General features: G+C 42.7%; 2 protein-coding genes across 9 annotated transcripts in view; both read left to right on the top strand.

Annotated features, from left to right (window-relative positions):
• The window catches only part of ccdc135 (coiled-coil domain containing 135), an 85,118-nt gene that overhangs the window by 12,401 nt on the left and 53,390 nt on the right, over positions 1–19,327 (top strand). For all 4 annotated transcript variants that reach the window (XM_077554268.1, XM_077554259.1, XM_077554278.1 and 1 more), the window contains 3 exons: positions 4,150–4,278; positions 4,359–4,487; positions 8,319–8,542. In XM_077554268.1, coding sequence (XP_077410394.1) covers positions 4,150–4,278; positions 4,359–4,487; positions 8,319–8,542 — 482 coding nt within the window. The remainder of the gene's footprint in view (positions 1–4,149; positions 4,279–4,358; positions 4,488–8,318; positions 8,543–19,327) is intronic.
• Positions 16,083–19,327, top strand: part of LOC144040259 (uncharacterized) — a 33,576-nt gene continuing 30,331 nt past the window's right edge. For 4 of the 5 annotated variants that reach the window (XM_077554331.1, XM_077554311.1, XM_077554349.1 and 1 more), the window contains exon 1: positions 16,083–19,327. This exon is cut by the window's right edge and continues 137 nt beyond it. The gene's annotated coding sequence lies outside the window, so the exon portion shown is untranslated. The other variant, XM_077554321.1, reaches the window with a different exon arrangement.

Below are 19,327 nucleotides of genomic sequence, written 5' to 3'. Positions count from 1 at the left end.
AAATATATTTTGTTTATCAAATGAATCATTTTGTAAAATAAAATTAAATAAAAAATAAATTTACAAAAAGTTCATGTTTGTAACAAGGACAAAATGTAGATGTTATAATAAAAATATATTTTGGTTATCAAATGAATTCTTCTTTTCCTTTCGGCTTTTCCCTTAAGGGATCGCCACAGTGAATTAGTTGCCTTCATCGAACCCTGTCCTCTGCATCCTCTGCTCTCACACCAACTACCTTCATGTGCTCTTTACCTCCATAAACCTCATTGGTCTTCCTCTAGACCTTCTGCCTGGCATTTGGAAACTCAGCATCCTTCTGCCAATATACTCACTATTGCTCCTTTGGACATGTCCAAACCATCTCAGTCTGGTCTCTGACTTTATCTCCAAAGCCTCTTGTAAAGTGATCCAATGTCCGCACAAGTGTATGTCGTAACAGGGAACACTTATATTGTCGCTCAGAAAACAGAACAATCCAACACGAGCGGTAACGTCACTAATGGCTCTGAAGCATGCATGCCGGAGTTGCCATAGTAACCCAATAGCAGCGCTTTATGGCATGTCGGACTACTGTCGTAAAGTCCAGTGCATATAGTCCTATATATATATATATATATATAACTCGACCGATCTGGTATGGAAGTCATATATTTGATTTACATGTTTGATTTGGCCAAAATTTTACGTCGGTTGCCCTTCCTGACACAACCCTCTGTATTTATCCGGGCTTGGGACCGGCACAAGAAGACACTAGCTTGTGCCTCCTTGCGGCTACATTTGGTTATCAAATGAATCATTTTGTAATTTTTTTAATGTAAAAATCCAATCAAAAATCAGGAACTGAAAATCGAAAAATGAAATCGGTTTTGAATGAATCGTTACATTCCTACTCATCCCTCGCTGACGCTGTTGCCAAGACCTTATTTCACTTCTTGTCTGGACTAGTGCAACCTGTATGGGCTGTTTAGAAAGGTCCTAGACAGTCTCCAATATGTCCAGAACGCCCGGCAGCTTCCAAATAGTCTTCTAACTTTTCCCAATTATCTATAGTTCCTACCAAACAGTACATCCCCGTCCTCGTCAATCATACACCCCTTCCCAGAAGTTGCTTTCATCCGACGCTGGCCTGCACCCATCCCTAACACAAAACTATCTAGTTTTGAGAGAGGGGCTGGTGGTGCATTTAGTGCTATTTTTGGCAGACATATTTACAAGTCATTCCATTAGGACAGTGGAAAAAGCCTTAATAAATGTACTGTCTCAGTATCCTGAGTGTTGGAACAGCAAGTAACAACTCGACTCAGAGATTTGGGATTAATTGTGGATCCAGCACACGTTCAGATGTGCTTTTCGCTTCCAACTGGGGGGACACGACCACCGGCAGTTCTGATCAGGTTTGTTGACAGGAAGAAAAAAATTGCTCTTTTGAGACATAACTACAAAGGTAAACATGTCATGTCAACGAAAATCTCACTAAACGAAATGCTGACATTGCCAAAAGGGCACGACAATTGAGAAAGAATGGACTTATCGAGAAGACATGGACAAAAGACTGTCGGATCTTCATTCAAGCAAAAGAAAATTCATCTGCTCAGAAGAAAATACGGATCGTTAAGAGAGTGGAAGAATTGGCGGAGAGGCAGTAACTACAATCAGTAACTCCCATCATTAAATTGTGGATTATGTCTTACCCAAATGAAATTATTGTAACATATTACTAATTAACCCAAAACTGGAGTTGCTATGATTAGAACAATGTAGATGTAGCATATGATTACTTGCTGACACTGCCAAGGTTAACTCTTGTTTATACACCTGCATATGAATCAATGACTATCATAGTCAATGTATATAACTGATGCGTTTTGTAAGAATCGATGGATACGGGTTACTAATAAGCCATGGCTTCTACACGTCTTTCGGATGCCAATGTTGCAAATGATGTGATGTGATCGATGTAACCTGTAATAATGTGTCCTGAAGGGTAAAATGAATAGAACAAAACAAACAAGAAAGCAGATATTGAGTGACATGATGCTGCTCTGTGCGTAGTCTCCGTGCTTAGTCTGAAATATACCTCGAAGCTCTCTTGGTGAAACTGTAGCTCACATGCGAGATTAAACTATCCAAGCTTCCACCGAGCTATTAGTAAAGAGTGAACCCATTTTCTACTGCTTGTCTCCTCCTCTTTAAAATGAGTAAAGCCATCAAGCTGTGGTTGAGTGGCCAACTCCTACCTGACGGAAGTACTTGGAGAGGTTTCAGATGACACCACTGTCATGAGTCTCATATTGGAGAATAATAAGCACTACTACATAAAGGAGATTCATTACTTGGCTCGGTGGTGTGCAGACAACAACCTGGTCCTGAACACCGCCAAAACAAAAGAGTGGACTACAAAACAACCAGAAGGACGACACGTATCTGAGCATTTGGACAAGTTTCTAGGATCATCACATTGATCATCACATTGATCATCACAACATCACATCTTACCTCACCTGGGTTCTGAACACCTCATACCTAGTCAAGAAAGCTCAGCAAAGACTCTTCTTTCTGAGGAGGCTCAGCAAGGCTGGTCTAATCTCCAGGTTTATGGCAAGTTTCTACAGGAGAACCATCGAAAGCATCTTCTGTCTTGACATGACTGTCTGGTATAGACTCTTCACCATCATTGATGAGGCCGATGACTGTGGTGTTGACCACAAACTTCAGAAGTTGACATTTTGGTGCGTTGAGTTGCAGTAATTTGTGTAAAGGGAGAAAAGCCGCTGTAGATCCAGACATGCTGGAGGAGTTTGGAGTAGAGGAGTTCAGGGATAATCATGTTGAACGCAGAGCTGAAATCCACAAACAGTAGCCTTGCATAGTTCCCTGCACCATCGAAGTGTTCCAAGATGAAGGGCCGCCCTATATTGGTTGCATCATCCACCGACATGTTTGCTTGGTAGGCAAACTGCAAGGGGCCCTGGCAGGGGGCCGGTGATGCTCTTAAGGTGGTCCAGCACAAGGAGTTCATGATCACAGATGTTATCGTTTAGTCTCGATATTGCAGGTTTCTTGGAGACTGGAAAAATTGGACAGTGATTGAAGCAGGATGGGACTTCACACAGCTCCAAGGATCTGTTGAAGATCAGCAAGCTCATCAGCGCCAACTTTAAGGCAGGAGGGAGATACTCCATTTGATACTGACGTAAAAGGTGTAATTGAGGTCATTGGAGTTAAGGGTCAGCGGGTGTCGGTTGTGAAAGTGTCCTTTTAAAATCAGAACACATTCAAGTTGTCAGCCATTCTCTTATTGTTCTGCTTTCAGGGTCTCCTGTAGTTCATGATTGATTACAGACCGTCGTTAGCAGTTACCTTTTTTTGTCCCCATCTTTTCTTTTTTAGCTTCTCTTGGCAATGTTAATGTCTTTGTCTAATTGGCTTCGGGCCTGTTTGTACAGTGCTCTATCCCTGCTTCAAAAGGCATCCTACTTAGCCTTCCAGAGTTGTCTGAGTATGCCAGTGAACCAAAGCTTGTTGTTGAATGTTCTGTCAGGACACTCCTTTCCTCACAAAAGCTAATGTAGGATGTTGCAATGTCCGTATATTGGTTCAAGCTGCCAGCAGAAGTTTCACAGACACTCAGTCACTGGAGTCCAAACAGCTCTGTGGCGTGGTCCACATGGTGTTGTTAGAGTCTGGGGAGGTGTAGCGCAGCATCTGGTATGCGTTCGCTGGGCCAGTGAAGCTAAGATGGGTAGAATGTGCAAATTCTTAGTTGGACCTTGTAAGAAACAGAAGCTTTTCCATTTTGTTGCGAAATGAATCAATTGGATTGGAGTTCCAAATCCTCATTGTCGAAGCTTGATTAGCACGTCAGCCCACTTAGCTTTATCTTTGACAAAGACATATTTAGATAACCATGCAGGTATTAAGTATCTTTATTAAAATTGAAATATGACACCGCTGTCATGACATCTTTACTGAAATTGATGGTATCTTAAGGAAATTAGAATTGCCTTCCTGCTAATTGTTCAAAGGCGGTACGGTTTGTTGCTTTTTAGGTGGAGATCTGCAGTGAACTTTTGTTCTTGCTTTCACATAAAAAAAATCTATTATGACACATCACCGTAGTGATGCAATGTTTTACGTTGTGTTCAGACTTGGAGACTCGTTGGCCAGGAGGCAGGAAGTTGACTCGCTATAAGAAAGTCGAACTGGAGAAGTTTGCACCTGACCTGCGAATGGACGGTTTGGTGACTCGACTGAGCATCTACAAGGACCTGGACTGTGAGCATATATGCAAAGCGTATGTGTGATTATGATGTTATCACGTGTGTAATTGTGTTTCTAATGTGTGTGTGTCGCAGGCACAGAGTTGGTGACGGTGAAGGAGTGGTACCAGGGCAGAAACGACCACTTGAGGGAGCGAGAAGTCAACAAGGTGACAGGCATCACCACTGAGCGCTTCACGCCGGGGCGACACTTTCATCTTTTATGTAAGTTCTTACATCGCAATCACACACGCACACACACCAATGATGTCACATGACCACCATCTCGTGATGTTTTACTATTGTGTGATTTTGAAGACAATCAAGCAGAGACACTAAATTAATTTTTTATGGGAATATTCAACAAAACATCTTACTTAGGGCTAGGGTTTACATGTTAAGCATGGAAGAATGTTATATTAATGGAACATTAAGCCTATATATTTTTTTATTTTTTTTTTCCAATGCTATTCAAACATGAAACAGATAGCAACAGATTGTTGTTAAATACAGTGGCTAACAGTTATAATCCTGAAGTTTCAGAGGAATAAATACATTTTCATACAAATCCTACAGTGTACATGTACAAGTTTACTGATTAGTATTTTCTAAATTTGAGTTTAAAAAAATCGCAATCAATTTATAGACTCATATCGGGATTCATTGGTATCGAATTGAATCGTGATCCGGATCGAATCGCCAGGTACTAGGCAATTCACACCCCTAAGAGACAGAGAATAAATTTTTTTTAGAGATTAGGCACTCAATTATCACTACATTTTCATAATAATGATCATTTGGCCCCACAAAGCAAGTTTCAGTTTTGTATTATGGCGGCACCATATGGACAAAAGAGGTAGTGTTTTGCCTTGAATGACGACCGTGTTTCCCATTAGGATTAGCGCATAGCGTTGTGAAATCCTCATCTCACGGGAGTCTGGAGTTGGATTGAAATACATTTCTGTTTACAGTGGCTGTGTGAAGGATGTATTGCGATGAGGTAATTCATTAAGTACTGAATTACTTCATTATTCAGTACTTCTTTATTGTCAACACACAAATGGCTGCGACCTCACCCCTGCCGCCCCTTTCCCGTGATGCATTCACAAGCACTAGTAAAGAAAATAAAGCACACAATGTTTTTTTATACCAGTAGGCTACTTACTTTTGAGTGTTGTGTGGCTGGTTGGGTCAGTATGTAAGAGCAAACTGCCTAGCTGATGACTATTGCTGCCGCGCAAATTTCCGCTAATTGGGTCGCCGTAATGGAGGACGAATAAGTTAGACCAGGGGTAGGCAAGTTTGGTCCTAGAAAGCCGCAGTTCTGCATGTTTTTGATGTCTCTCTCCCCAAACACAGCTGAGAGGCTCCTGCAGAACGGGATTATGAGCTGATGATTTGAAACACCTGGGTTGGAGGCATGAGACACCAAAAACATGCAGGACTGCGGCTCTCTAGGACCGAACTTGCCTATCCCTGAGTTAGACAGTACTAAGGGGAGTTATAATTCCCAAAGTGACCTCTAGGGGCAAAAATGAAATTCCAAAATGAAAGCGTTTGACTTGTTAAAACTTTTGTTTGAATTCCAAAAAAGGAGATTGCGCCAGTGGTGTTGTCAGATTGGCAATAAATGCAATTTACGGTTGATTAAGGCACACAGCGCGGAGAGGCTGGCGATGTGTCTTCGGATGAAGAAAAAGCACAACCTGTAATCCAGTTGCCGTTACAGACAGCCGATAGCTCACCAGAGGCGAGAGCGGCCGGTGGGCACACAGCGGGATGCCGCATCAAAGTTCCCCAGTTGGTGGAGTCCGGTTCCGTGCCCAGTCGCTGCAGGAGATGAGCTCGGCCGGGGATGATGCGGAGCCGGCGTGAAGTCTCGTGCGTGCAAGATGGACCCTGGCTCCCGGCTGGGGTGGCGCTCCGGCAGTTGGTTTTGGGTGGATGTCTGCGTGTCGCTGGCTCTGTGCATAACAGGCGGCGTGGAACCGGGTGGCCTGGACACCGCGTGGTTGAGGGAGCGCACGGTGAATGGACCGGCTCTCTGCAGGAGCAGGAAAAAAGACCAAAATGGCCAAACGAATGAGTTCCAGAACAGTGGCCACAGAGTGTGTTGGTGGCCTCTTTGTGTGGCGCACATTTTGGGTGGTTGCAGTTCCAAAAACTGTGGTCGTGGGGAACACAGGAGACCACGTGGTAGCGTGTCTGGGAAGCGAACGCAGTTTTGTTAGGAACAGAGAGTCCGTGGGGAAAAAGCAGGAACGGGTGGAGGTCCGCAGAACAAAAAAAAGATTGTGATATGCAAGAGAGACGCAAGCGTGGCTCTCAGGGTAAGAGCAAATTTGGGAATACAAAGTACTTAAAATTTTGTGCTTAAAAAGTTCCTCCACAAAAGGCATATCAATCTGAGCATGTTTCAGGCACTAATACTACCATCATGAAGTCATTTTATCCGCTGAGCTTGTCTATTTCGGTAAAGTAAAATGGCACTGGCGATACATCCATTATTCTCTTGAGTTACACATAAGTTTCACAGCATGCAGAATTCAAGAGGGTAATTCCAATTGTGACTGCTGGGGGTCACTCTTGTCACGTGTAACTTCCATGTTGAGTCAGCAAATCTAATTAATCAAAATCAAAATGAGTAGCCGGAATCCGAACCAGAGTCGTTCAAATTTAAACGATGCCCAAAGCTTGAAATAAGTCCCCTACTCCTGGATTCTCAGCTCCATCTATGCTTGTCACAAAATTATACTCAAGGTAAAGAGTTCAAAAAGAGACATAAGAAGTTTTCATCAAAAAACAAAGATAAACGTTTAGATGACAAGTTTACACCCTAAATAACATCCCTCCACCCTCATGATGAGTTTTCTAAAAATTTCTACATCAAATCTACAAAGGCATTCAGTCACAAAAGTTTAGACAACATAAAATTAATTACTTGATGAAGACGGATTTTGATATATTATGTCTTCAGGAGCTTAGATTGAAAACAAACTCTGATGTGGAGGGAGTGACAAAATTATGGCCTAAGGGCAAATGTGCAATATCCATCAGTGACAGCAGTGCTGATGGGAGTGGGAATATTTTTTTTTAGAACTCATGATGTTTAAATATGCAGAAGGAGACGTGTGATTCCTGGAATAATCTTATTATTGGACACACATTATATAGGAGAGAAATATAGGGTTATAAATCTGTATACTAATAAAAATGAGAAATGAACAATTTAACGAGGTAGAAAGGAAAAGTTTGACTTGCCAAATCTGTGAGATATTTTAAATGAAAGTTGCACCAGCGATATGTCAAATTGGCTATGTGACGTGCAACTTACTGGAGTGAGTTAAATCGAGCTAGCGGAGGGAAGATCGATTGAGAAAAAAAAAACTCCAAAAAGGCAAGGCAAAAATAAAAAATTGTTCCACAGTTGGACGAGGGGCGACACAGTTCGGCTCAAGGTGGATTGGGTTTTCAGGCGAGGTCGGGGACTTCAGCCGGAGTTGTCCTCTCGGCACGCGAGAAGATCCGCGTATCAACTGGCCAAATCCCGCTACTGAGGCTGAGATCCGCTGCATGTCTGCGTTCCGAGGGAGACCAGCCGTTGAATCAGCTCTCGCCGCGATGGGACACTCGGAGGATGTAGCAGGTGCTGGTTGACGCAAGGGAATTGCGCACTGCCAGTCCAAACTGTGGTTGCTGGGTGACACACGGGGTCACGGAAATGTTCGTCGGTGACTGTGTCGCCGAGGTGGGACGAACACAAAAAAAGGAAAAGAGAAAAGAGGAAAAGAATTAATAATTAAATTTTTGGAAAGAAAAAACATTTTCCCTTGGCACATTTTACAATTGTAAATCACTGGTTTAGTAACATTTTGTGTTTTTTAAATGACTGTAAGCCTTTGTGTAAATCATGTATAGCTTGTTTTATATCTGGAATCTGAATTTGTCTGTAAATGATGTGTAAGTAAATAAAGTTATTTTTTCTTCTTTAAAACCATAATAAGTCTCCACTTTTAACTGACACAAATCGTAACACACCACTAACTTTATTTTCAGTTCACAGGTTCACGTCCACTCAAGCAGATGATGTTGAGCATGAGATGGAATTCAGTGGCGCTCGTGAGGACGGCCTTGTGCGCCGTGTGGACACACCAGAGGAGATGACTGAGAACTTCATGGGCCGCGAGGACTTCCTCTACTACAGACATGTCATCTATGACAGCAACATCCAGTTGCCAGAGGAAAGCATCAAGGCAGAGCCAGAAGAGCGACCTCTGTTGGTAAATCATTTATGCCTTGGTCAGACTACAAGAAAAGAGCCCGATTTTGACTTGACACACGTGTCGCAAACAAACAGGGCATGTCGTGAACGATTTTGAGTTGTCTTGACGGAGCGCAATGGTGATGTAAAGAGAGTACAAAAAAAATATTGTGACTGTCATTCTAATATTGTCAGAGTATGATTTGAGCACATACATTTAGTGAGGATCGATCACGTCTTTGGGACAGACATATATCTTTTTTTAGAAGTCGGGCCGTGCCTGGCCGCCTTGACAGCTGCTCTCTCTTTATGTTTCCTTTTTTTTTTTCCTGGAAGGACGGTTCGGAGTGAATGCACATATCAAATGCACCGTACTAAAACAAGTTAAATACGAGTAATAATTAAGCAGTATAGAAATTACTCAAACACACAATGTAATATGTCTGATGAAATAATAAAGCAATATGTCCTCCTCAAATGAATTATCAGAATAGGCTATATTACCCCGAGGCGTGGAAATAAATTAAAATACAGTTCTAATTGGCTACTAAATCGTATTTTAAACACTTGTCGGTTTCAGACTTGACTTATGGGCTGTGTCCGAATGTGCACCCTACTTCCTATATTGTGCCCTACTTGAGGGGTCAAGCCATTTTATAGGGGTGTCCAAAAGTCCAGGGAGCAAAAATGTAGGGCACTCAAAATTACACACAATGCACTCTGAAAAGTAGTTAACATCGATGCTCACTCAACCGGGTTGATATAGACCACAATGCATTGCGAGTATGAAAAAAAAACAGCGCAAGAGTCAAGGCGACACATTAAATATATACTACAGAAATTATTAATTTATTTTAGTTGATAATATGTATAACAAAGGAAATAAAATACAGTTTTAAAACATTTTCATTCAAAATAATTTATGCGCCGGTGTGTCGTAACAGGTACGGTGGTCACGTGATATGCGACAAGGAGAAAGTAATGAGCTGGCTGTCCGAATCGCCAAACTGAATAAGGGCACTATATATTAGGCCACTGTATAGTGCGGGGCTATGACCCCCGAAAATTTGTTTGGTCATTTTACACTTTATATCGTGCATTGTAGTGATATTTGTAGCCTTTAATTGACAGGACAGCTGAAGAGTTGATAGAAAATGGGAGAGAGAGAGAGAGAGAGAGGGAATGACCTGCAGGAAATATTGCACAGCCCAGGAATCAAACCGGGGTTGCCTGCTCTGAGGACGAGCCTCTACACATTGCCTCATTCTAATGAATTTTCAGAGTAAAAATTTTGGTAACACACTACTCAGTGACTATGTTTGTACTAAAATAATAATATAAATAAAATAAGGCTGTCGTATCAGATTGTAGGTGAAAAAACTCGGGACAGCGAAAAAATACATATTGAACCTTAACCTGTGAATACACAATCCCAAAGCGTGCTTTGCGAGCATAAAGGGCACAAAGTGCTTTGCGGTTGTTATATTCAGGATAATATTCAGGGATAATTCTGGCCGACATTAATAATGCTAACCTTAAAGAGAAGTAAGTAAAACAATGAAAAACATGGCTTTTCCATCCACGAGATAGTTTCGTGTCTTAAAGGGTAACTCAACACTAAATCAACTTTTTTTTGTTGATTAACTGTATACACTGGTGTCTACAAATGCTGTCTACATGTCCTGGTCATTGTTTTGACATTTTAGTGCATGTTTGTTTAAAGCTTGAATTTAGGGCCAAAAAAACGTGTGTTTGGTGCCATCTTAAGGTTAAACACAGACATACCGGTAAACGCAATTTGGTTGTTTGTCCTCATTACACAAGAAGTTGCAGACTACATCACTTGTGGATCGTGACGTAGTCACCCCCGCCACCCACCGGCTCAGTCTCGTACACGCCTCCTTAGTGAGTTGCTGCGGTCAATCACTGCCAGACCAAGCCCAACCCTCTCCCCATTCGCAATCCAACAGTCCTCCAGGCAACACCCCCTTTGAGTGCCGATTTCAAATCTTAGTGAGGGGTGGAGCAAGAATCTTCAACTTCCTGTTGAGTTTAAGTTAAAGTACCACTGATTGTCACACCCACCTAAGTAGGGTGAAATTCGTTCTCCACATTTGAATCATCCCCTGAGGGAGCGGTGAGCAGCAGCAGGAGCCGCGGTTGGGAATTGTTTGGTGATCTAACCCCGCAACTCCAACCCTTAATGCCGAGTGTCAAGCAGGGAGACAAATTGGTCCCATTTTTATAGTCTTTGGTATAACCCGGCTTGGGATTGAAACCACGACCTCCCAGTCTCAGGGTGGACACTCTACCACTAGAACCACTGAGCTGGTAAGGCCACTGAGCTGGCTTTTTAAGAAGCTGCGCCGGTGAAATTTGATTGGGTTCAGTGGTCCTCCTGTGACAATCCAGATGATTGGCTGTCTTCACGACATGCTTGTTTGGTTGGAGCCCAAAGGCTCTTCAGTCCTGTTACTATATCTCCTCTAGCCTCATGATCCACAATTGAGGGACGGCGAACTAACGTTACATGCGGTACACCCAATGGCAACGTTTTTTTCAAATTATTATGTTTTTATTATTATTATTATTTAATTTCCGGACTATAAGGCGCACCTGACTATAAGTTGGTCTAGCAAAATTTGGGGAATACTCCAGATTGGTCCATGTATAAGCCGCACCCGACTGTTTTAATGTTACCGCACCAGTACATAAGGGTTTGGAAACACTGAGCGGCCCATTTATTAACATCTGCGCAGCATTCATAAGGTGCACAAATAACACAGTGCACCTCCTGCAATCACGGTAGTAGTACTGTATAACAACAGAACAAAACTTACAGCGCTTGACGAGGTAATAACGTCAAATGGCTAAATGAAATATGTTTTTAAAAGTGCTTGCCAGTAACACGGTAGGAAAAGGTGCATTAATAACACGGCTTTACAAAAATGCATTATTGTAACAAAAATAACCAGCCTACTAGCAGAAAAGTCAGTCATTACCGATATTTCTAGTACCATCGTCCTCCTCCTGCGTACTACGTAGAACCATTGAAGTCCTCTTCCTCAGTGTCGGAACCGAACAGGCCCAGAATGGCCTCGTCAGCCACACTCTCTCATTTGTTGTCACTCTCAAAACAAAAAAACTCCTCTTCTAAGCTCTGTGTCAGTGTCAGAATTGAACAGTTCGATTGCCTTTAACTTAAATGCAGCATCTTATGCACTTCTCCGTATCTTTCCATAATGAGGGTGCAAACTGTCTCGCTCTCGTTCTGTCTCTCCTACTGTATTTTCGCTCACTTGGTTTGTTTTGCTCTGCCTGATGCTCTTGCACTTCCTTTATAATGCGCCCCCTCGTGAACCACACTGTTGTTTTCGCCGCAGGGTTGAATGCAAGTGAAAAAAATTAGCGACTAATAGTCCGGAAATTACGGTAAATTTTCTTGAAAACTTCTTGGGCGGCAGCTGTTATGGTAGTGATTCATTGCATGCGCGAACCTTGAGCACCCTCTTGTGACCTGGAGGGGCAACTGGCAGAGGTGGAATAAATGGCCGCAAGCACATTGCCACAGAGCCATCTCAGTCTTGTGTATTAAAATAGCCCACACTAATAGCTACCAGCATATGGTGTCAGAAGTTGACCGGAGGAAAAAAAAAGAAAAAAGTTGACCGGAGGAGTGAGACAAACAACAATTTGCTCTTACTTACCCGTGAGGACTTGCGTTGTAAACTAGAAAAGAGACCGCAGTGAGTGAGTGTGAGGCTAACAAGCTAGCATCGGTTAGCATTCACAGAGAAGAAAGTATGGCCGCAGCCAGAGCAGCGCCGAATTCCAAGTTGCGCCACCGCCCGCCCAAGTTTGATTTCAAGAAGCCAGAGGAGTGGCCAAAATATATCAAATGGTTTGAAAGATTCAGGATAGATTCTGGGCTCGAGCTACAGTCAGAAGAACACCAAGTGAACACGTTGATCTATACAATGTGAGAAGAAGCAGTAGACGTGCATACTTTTATAAACATGACAAATGAAGAGGCGAGTGAGTACACCACTGTGATTACTAAGTTGAAGGAACATTTTGTTGTAAGAAGAAATGTCATTTTTGAACATCCGAAGTTTAATTAAAGACATCAAGAAGTCGGAGAGACTGCAGACAGTTTTATCACGTCGTTGTACGGCCTGGCAGAGTACTGAAGCTATGGTCCGCTGCACAGTGAAATGATCAGGGGCAGACTCGTTGTGGTTATACGTGACAAGCAGCTCTCGGAGTCACTGCAGATGGACGCTGACCTAACGCTGGACAAATCAGTGATGAAGATTCGCCAGAGTGAGCTTGTGAAAAAACAGCAGGACCTATTTAAAAATTATTTTAAACAGGAAAACTCTGGCAATGTGGACAGTGTCAAGAGTCAAATCAAAAACCTTTTCAAAACAATCCAACAAACCACTGAAGCAAGTCCAGGAGAGAAAAACAAAATGTGACACTCATCAATGCACCAGATGTGGTAAAGTACCCTCTCACAGTAAGCAAAATTGCCCAGCCAGAGATGTATTGTGCAACCAGTGCAAAAAAAAGACATTATGCACGAGTGTGTAGGTCCAGAGCAGTAAGAGAAATCCAGGCTGATGGTAATGATAATGAAAGTGAGGAAGAAGTCGCATTTCTAGGTTTAGTGGCTTCAAATAACTCAGAGGATGCATGGGTTGCTACAGTAAAAGTAAACAACTAGATTGTGTGCTCAAGATAGACACAGGAGCAGGTAAGTGTATCATACCCTAGCACAGCGACCTCAGCTACAGCCTACTAAATTGAAACTCTATGGAGCAGGAATGTCACCTGTAGCAGTAAAAGGGAAGTTCACAGCTAACCTTACTTCAGCCGGCAAGTCTACAGTATAAACTGTGTACGTGGTAGCGGATTTGATACAAGGATTGCTCAGTCGCCCAGCAAGTGTAGCTCTTGGTCTGGTGGCTAGAGTGGAGGCTGTGTCACTCACATCTGAGGATGTGAAGCAGCAGTTCCCAAAACTGTTCATTGGGTTAGGCAAAATGGAGGGGGAATACAAAATAGAGCTAAAAGAAGATGCCAAACCCTTTGCTCTGACAACGCCCCGACGGGTCCCTCTACCTCTTTTGCTCAAAGTAAAAAAAATAACTAGCTCGCATGGAGGCGCTAGGAGTCATTTCAAGAGTGGAGCAGCTCACAGACTGGTGTGCAGGGATGGTTACAATTTCAAAGAAAATGGAAGATGAGGTACGTGTGTGTGTTGACCTAATAAAACTAAATGACTCAGTCAAACGTGAACAACACATGTTACCATCAGTTAAGCATACCCTGGGACAGCTTCAGGATACCAAGATCTTCTCAAAACTTGATGCAAACTCAGGATTTTGGACTCAGGATTTTGGCAACGTCCGTTATCTAGAGAATCTGCACTATTAACAACCTTTATCACACCATTCGGGAGATTTTGCTTTAACAGACTCTGTTTTGGTATTTCATCTGCACCCGAACATTTTCAGAAAAGAATGTCACAGCTGTTGGAAGGGCTGGAAGGTGTGGTTTGCCAGATGGACGACATATTGGTTTATGCGGAAAATCAAGTCCAACACGACGCACGACTGGCAGCAGTTCTACAGCAACTCAAAAAGGCTGAAGTGACGCTGAAAAGTCAGAAATGTGAGTTCTCCAAAACATCCATTGCGTTCTTGGGACAAATCATTGATAGCACGGGAGTGAGAGAAGATCCAGATAAGGTGAAAGCAGCGAGCAACATGGAAGCACCTACAGATGTCAGTGGTGTGAGGCGGTTCCTGGGAATGGTAAATCACTTGGGGAAATACTTACCTCATTTAGCCGAGAAAAAAACTCAGCCACTGAGATATCTGCTGAGCACAAAGCACAAACCACGGTATCAGCTGACGCATCTTCCTTCTGACTCGGAGTGGTGTTGCTTCAAAAGCAATAAGATGGCTCTATCAAACCAGTTGCTTACGCATCAAGAGCTCTCAGCCCGACAGAACAAAGATACGCTCAGATTAAGGAGGCATTGGCCATAACCTTGTGTGAGCGGTTCCCTGACTTTCTCATTCATAGGCATTGAGTTCCATGTTGAGACTTTTAAGCCTGAAGAACCTTGATGAGCTTCCACCACGAGTGCAGAGACTGTGAATGAGATTAATTAGGTATTCTTTCTCCATCTCACATGTGCCTGGCAAAAGTATAGCGACTGCAGATGAGCTGTCCAGAGCACCAATAAAGACAGAGTGGGACAAAAGTTTTGGAGAAGACGTGGATTTGTATGCACATCAGGTGGTCACAAATCTTCCTGCAACAGAGGAAAGAATACAACAAATCAGAGAACGATAGAACGAGGATGAGGTACTAGTACAAGTGAAAAAATATTGCTGGAATGGCTGGACGGATAAACACAAAATACCAGGACCATGTTATTCTTATTATCAACATGCGAGTGAACTCACAGTAGAAAATGGCTTGCTGTTAAAAGGAGCATGCATAGTCATTCCCAAGTCCTTACATTTTGGATCGTCTGCACACAGGTCACCATGGCATGGTAAAGTCCAGGGAGCAAGCAAAGCAGTCTGTCTGGTGGGCGGGACTCAGTACACAGCTGCAGAAGTTCGTTTCTGAATGTGTCACGTGCGCTAAAGAGAGACAACAACCCAAAGAAACACTGCTGCCCACGGAGTTCCCAACACGACCCTGGGAGCTAGTTGGTGTAGATCTTTTTGATTGGAACAACAGCCAGTACTTGCTATTAGTTGACTACTTCAGCAGATTCATTGAAGTAGCTAAACTCACCCACACTACTTCTAGAGCAGTGATTGAGCACATGAAGTCCATATTCGCAAGGCACGGCATTCCTGTGGAGGTTCGGAGTGATAATGGTCCACAGTTCTCATCAGAGCACTTCCAAAAGTTCTCCTCTCATTGGTGTTTTCGTCATATCACCTCAAGTCCTAGATTTCCTCAGAGTAACGGCGAGGCTGAACGGGCTGTGAGAACAGTTAAAAATCTTACTCTCATGGGATACCGTGCTACCCCACTTGCAAATTGTCACAGCCTTGCCGAGTTTCTGATGGGAAGGAAACTTCGTAGTACAGTGCCCGTCCTGCCTTCCTGCCTAACTGACTGACATCGCAACTTTGAGAGAGGGAACAAAAGGAGAGAGAGAAACCGTTGAAATGGTTCAACAGCAGGCACAGAGCCAAGGATCTTTCACGACTAAACCCAGGAGATCAGGTTTGAATCACCGATATGAAAGAACGCGAGACAGTTACCACCAGAGCGGATACACCTCGGTCTTACTTGGTTCTTGACTTGTACTTGACGCCAAGAGGGTTCTTGTGGCGAAACCAAAGTCATCTTGTCACACTCACAGGTCCTAAGATCAAACCTGAGGACCCCACCGATCCTGTCCAGCTGGAACAGAACAACACGACAGTGGCTAAACCCGCTACTCTTCAGCCACCGACATCTCCACACGACCTGGCTGCTGAGAAGCGGTATCCAACAAGGGAGAGGATTCCCCCGAGGTACCTTAAGGACTTTGACCTAGGTAGAAGGTACTCTCATGCACCTGAGTGACCAGCTCGGGGCAGAATAATCCCCTCACTCAGTTGAAGGTATGGGAAGTCTAATCCCACCTTCATAGTTAAGTCTTGGTTCCAGAGACGTTAACATTTACATTGATAATAATTAAAATCAAGAAGGAAAATCTCGTTTAGTTATAAATTACAGAAAAGGAAAATCTCTAAGGTTTAGGTCTAGGTTTATAATTACAGGCAATGTGTTTGTTTCTGTGGTGTTTTTTGAAACATGTAGAATTTACATTATAGTCATAATGCACTCAGAAAGGGGTATGTTATGGTAGTGATTCATTGCATGCGCGAACCTTGAGCACCCTCTTGTGACTTGGAGGGGCAACTGGCAGAGGTGAAATAAATGGCCACGAGCACATTGCCACAGTGCCGTCTCAGTCTTGTGTATTAAAATAGCCTGCACTTACAGCTACCAGCAGAGCGGTCAGTTTACTTGGGCCAAGTATTGACATGGTGTGGGAAAGGGTGCTTAATGATTGGCCAGGAGAGAGGTGTGGAGGTCCGCAATCGAGAATCAGAGTCAAAGTTTCCAGCCAGGTACAAAGCAATTATACCAGTATCTTAGTCCAAAATTCAGAAAACAGATAGGTGGCAGGCAGAGGCAGGGGGTAGGGAGAACAGGCAAGGTCAGATATCGGGCGAGTCCAACAACAGGTTCAGGTAAGGCTGTAGAGTGCTGCAAAATCCACAGTCTTCACTTCCTAGTTGTGTTGGCTTCACTTATAGGCTGATGACTGTGGTGTCATCTGCAAATTTTAAGAGTTTGAAAGCTGGATGTATTGAGATGCAGTCTTTTGTATAGAGGGAGAAGAGCAGCGCAGAGAGGACATAATTCAGTCCCAATATTGCAGGTTTCTTGGGGACTGAGCATTTGCAGAAGATGAGACTTCACACATGTCCAAGGATCTGTTGAAGATCTGTGTTAAGACTGGGATAAGCTGGTCAGCGCAGACTTTCAGGCAGGAAGGGAGACACTTCATTCGGCCCTGACGCTCTCTTGATCTTCTGTTGCTTGAAGAGTTGTCTCACATTCTGTTTGTGAGTCATCAAGGCATTGAAAGGAGTAAGGGTGTGATTGAGGTCCTTGGTGCTGGTGGTAGTAAACATTTATTATTCAGGCCAGTTTGTACAGTGCTCTATCCACGCTTCAAAAGCTGTCCTCCTTCCTGAGTTTTCAGACTTTGGCAGTTAACCACGGATTCTTGTTAAATAAGTGGAACGTTTAATTAAGCGGAACTCACATTAACGATGTGTTAACGCCCATTGGGGCGGCATGGCTCCGTGGTAGAGTGGTCATCTGTGTGTTTGATCCTCACCCCTTGTGACCATGTCAAAGTGTCCTTGAGCAAGGCACTGAACCCCAATTTGCTCCCAGTGAACCTGGCAGCGCCTTGCATGGCAGCTGGTGTGTGTGTGTGTGTGTGTGTGTGCGCGCTTGCGCGTGTTTGCCTTTGTGTATTATGAGGACATGTCACCTGAATACACGCAGTGCTGCGAGGACATTTTGAATTATGAGGACACAGCCCATGTCCTCATAATTCATTCAATGCAGAAGTGCTTCTAGGGCTGTAGAAGGCTTAAATCCAAAGTTTTAGCCAATGTCCTAGTAAAACATAATTACGTGAAATTAAAGTAATTTTCTTTAGTGACCTTACAAACTTTAAGTGAAGAAGGCTTCAGGGCACCCAAGAAAATCCAGCAAATGCCAGGACTATCTCCCAAAATTGATTCAGCTGCGGGGATAAGGACATCACCACCAATGTAGAGCTTGCTCAGGAATGGCAGTAAGCAGGTATGAGTCCATCTACACCCATGGTGAGGGAGTAAGACTTTTGGAGGATGGCCTGGTGTGACCAGTGAAAAAGGGATTCCATAAATACAGACCAAAATAAGGAAAAAAGAGTTAAAGTTATTTTCTCTGATTAACCCCCTTTCCAACTGTTTGGGGCATCCGGAAAAATGCTTGTCTGGAGAAGAAAAGGTGAGCACTACCATCAGTCCTGCTTCATGCCAACAGTAAAGCATTGTGTGACCATTCATTTGCAGGGTTACTTCTAAGCCAAGTTATTGGGCTCGCTCACAATTTTGCCAAAAAACACATGCATCCATTACTAAAGTATAGTACCAAAACATCCTCGGACAGCAACTGTGTGACAGCAGCAAGGTTATTTTATTTACTAAAGCAAAAAAACATTTTCGTTAATGAAAAAAATAATAATAACTTTTTAAAAAACAAACTGAAATCACATTAAACGATTACAAAATTATCTATAATTCTAGCAATAATATCCTTTGTTTTCGTCTGTGGTAATTCATTTAGTATATGAGCCTTTGGGGTTAATTTTAAATGTGATCTATTTTTTTTTAATTGACACTGTAAATCATAGAACAATAGCCACTCTTATCAACAAAGTTCATAATCCAACACTGAACCAATTTGTTGATTTAAATGTGATTTATTATATTGCCCCGAGTACGGAAGTGACGTCATCTAGCAGCCCCTATAGAGAACCGCCCCCGGCTCTAATTACTTCACGAGACGTGATGGCGTGTAGCTGTGCTAATGAGGTAGGTTTGAAGCTCGATTTTTTTCTCCAGAAACTTGTTTCTTTTAATGTTGGTCGCTTGTGTACATTGCACCCTCTTGCTATTTCGCGAAAATGATTTATAATGCAAGTCCAGTGTAAGTGCAGCTAAGCTAACGTTAGCATACCTAACCATCTGTTGATTATGATGGTTGCAGCTAATTATTTAGAATTGCTACGCTTTTGTTAGCGACGGTTAGCTCATTTAGCATAGCAGAGCTAACCGTCTGTTGAGTAAGATAATTGCTAATTGAAAATTTTAAGAGGAAAGCAATAACAGGCTGATTTGTGATGTGAAAATATACAATGGTTTAGTATTACCAGTACAGTATAAATGAAGTATTGGTAAATTGCTGCATTTGTGTTTACTTAAATTTGTTCTTTAAATAGAAATATTTCAGTAAATTCTGTTAGTGTTCATTACATTTAATTCATGCAAATATTTAGCAGAGCTGTGCTATCCACTGTATTTTATTTTCGTTGGCACATTTACTGCACACTGCACAGGATATTATGGTACACTGAAAGTCAACTTCAAAACATCTGCACCAAGTTACCTATCAAACTGATTGAAACTCATTTTTTTTCTATAGCTTTAGA

The sequence above is a fragment of the Vanacampus margaritifer genome, chromosome 1 (assembly GCF_051991255.1).
Source record: "Vanacampus margaritifer isolate UIUO_Vmar chromosome 1, RoL_Vmar_1.0, whole genome shotgun sequence".
NCBI classification, from domain to species: domain Eukaryota; kingdom Metazoa; phylum Chordata; class Actinopteri; order Syngnathiformes; family Syngnathidae; genus Vanacampus; species Vanacampus margaritifer.
Note: the sequence above shows the minus strand (reverse complement) of the source record. Positions and strands in the feature narration are given on the sequence as shown.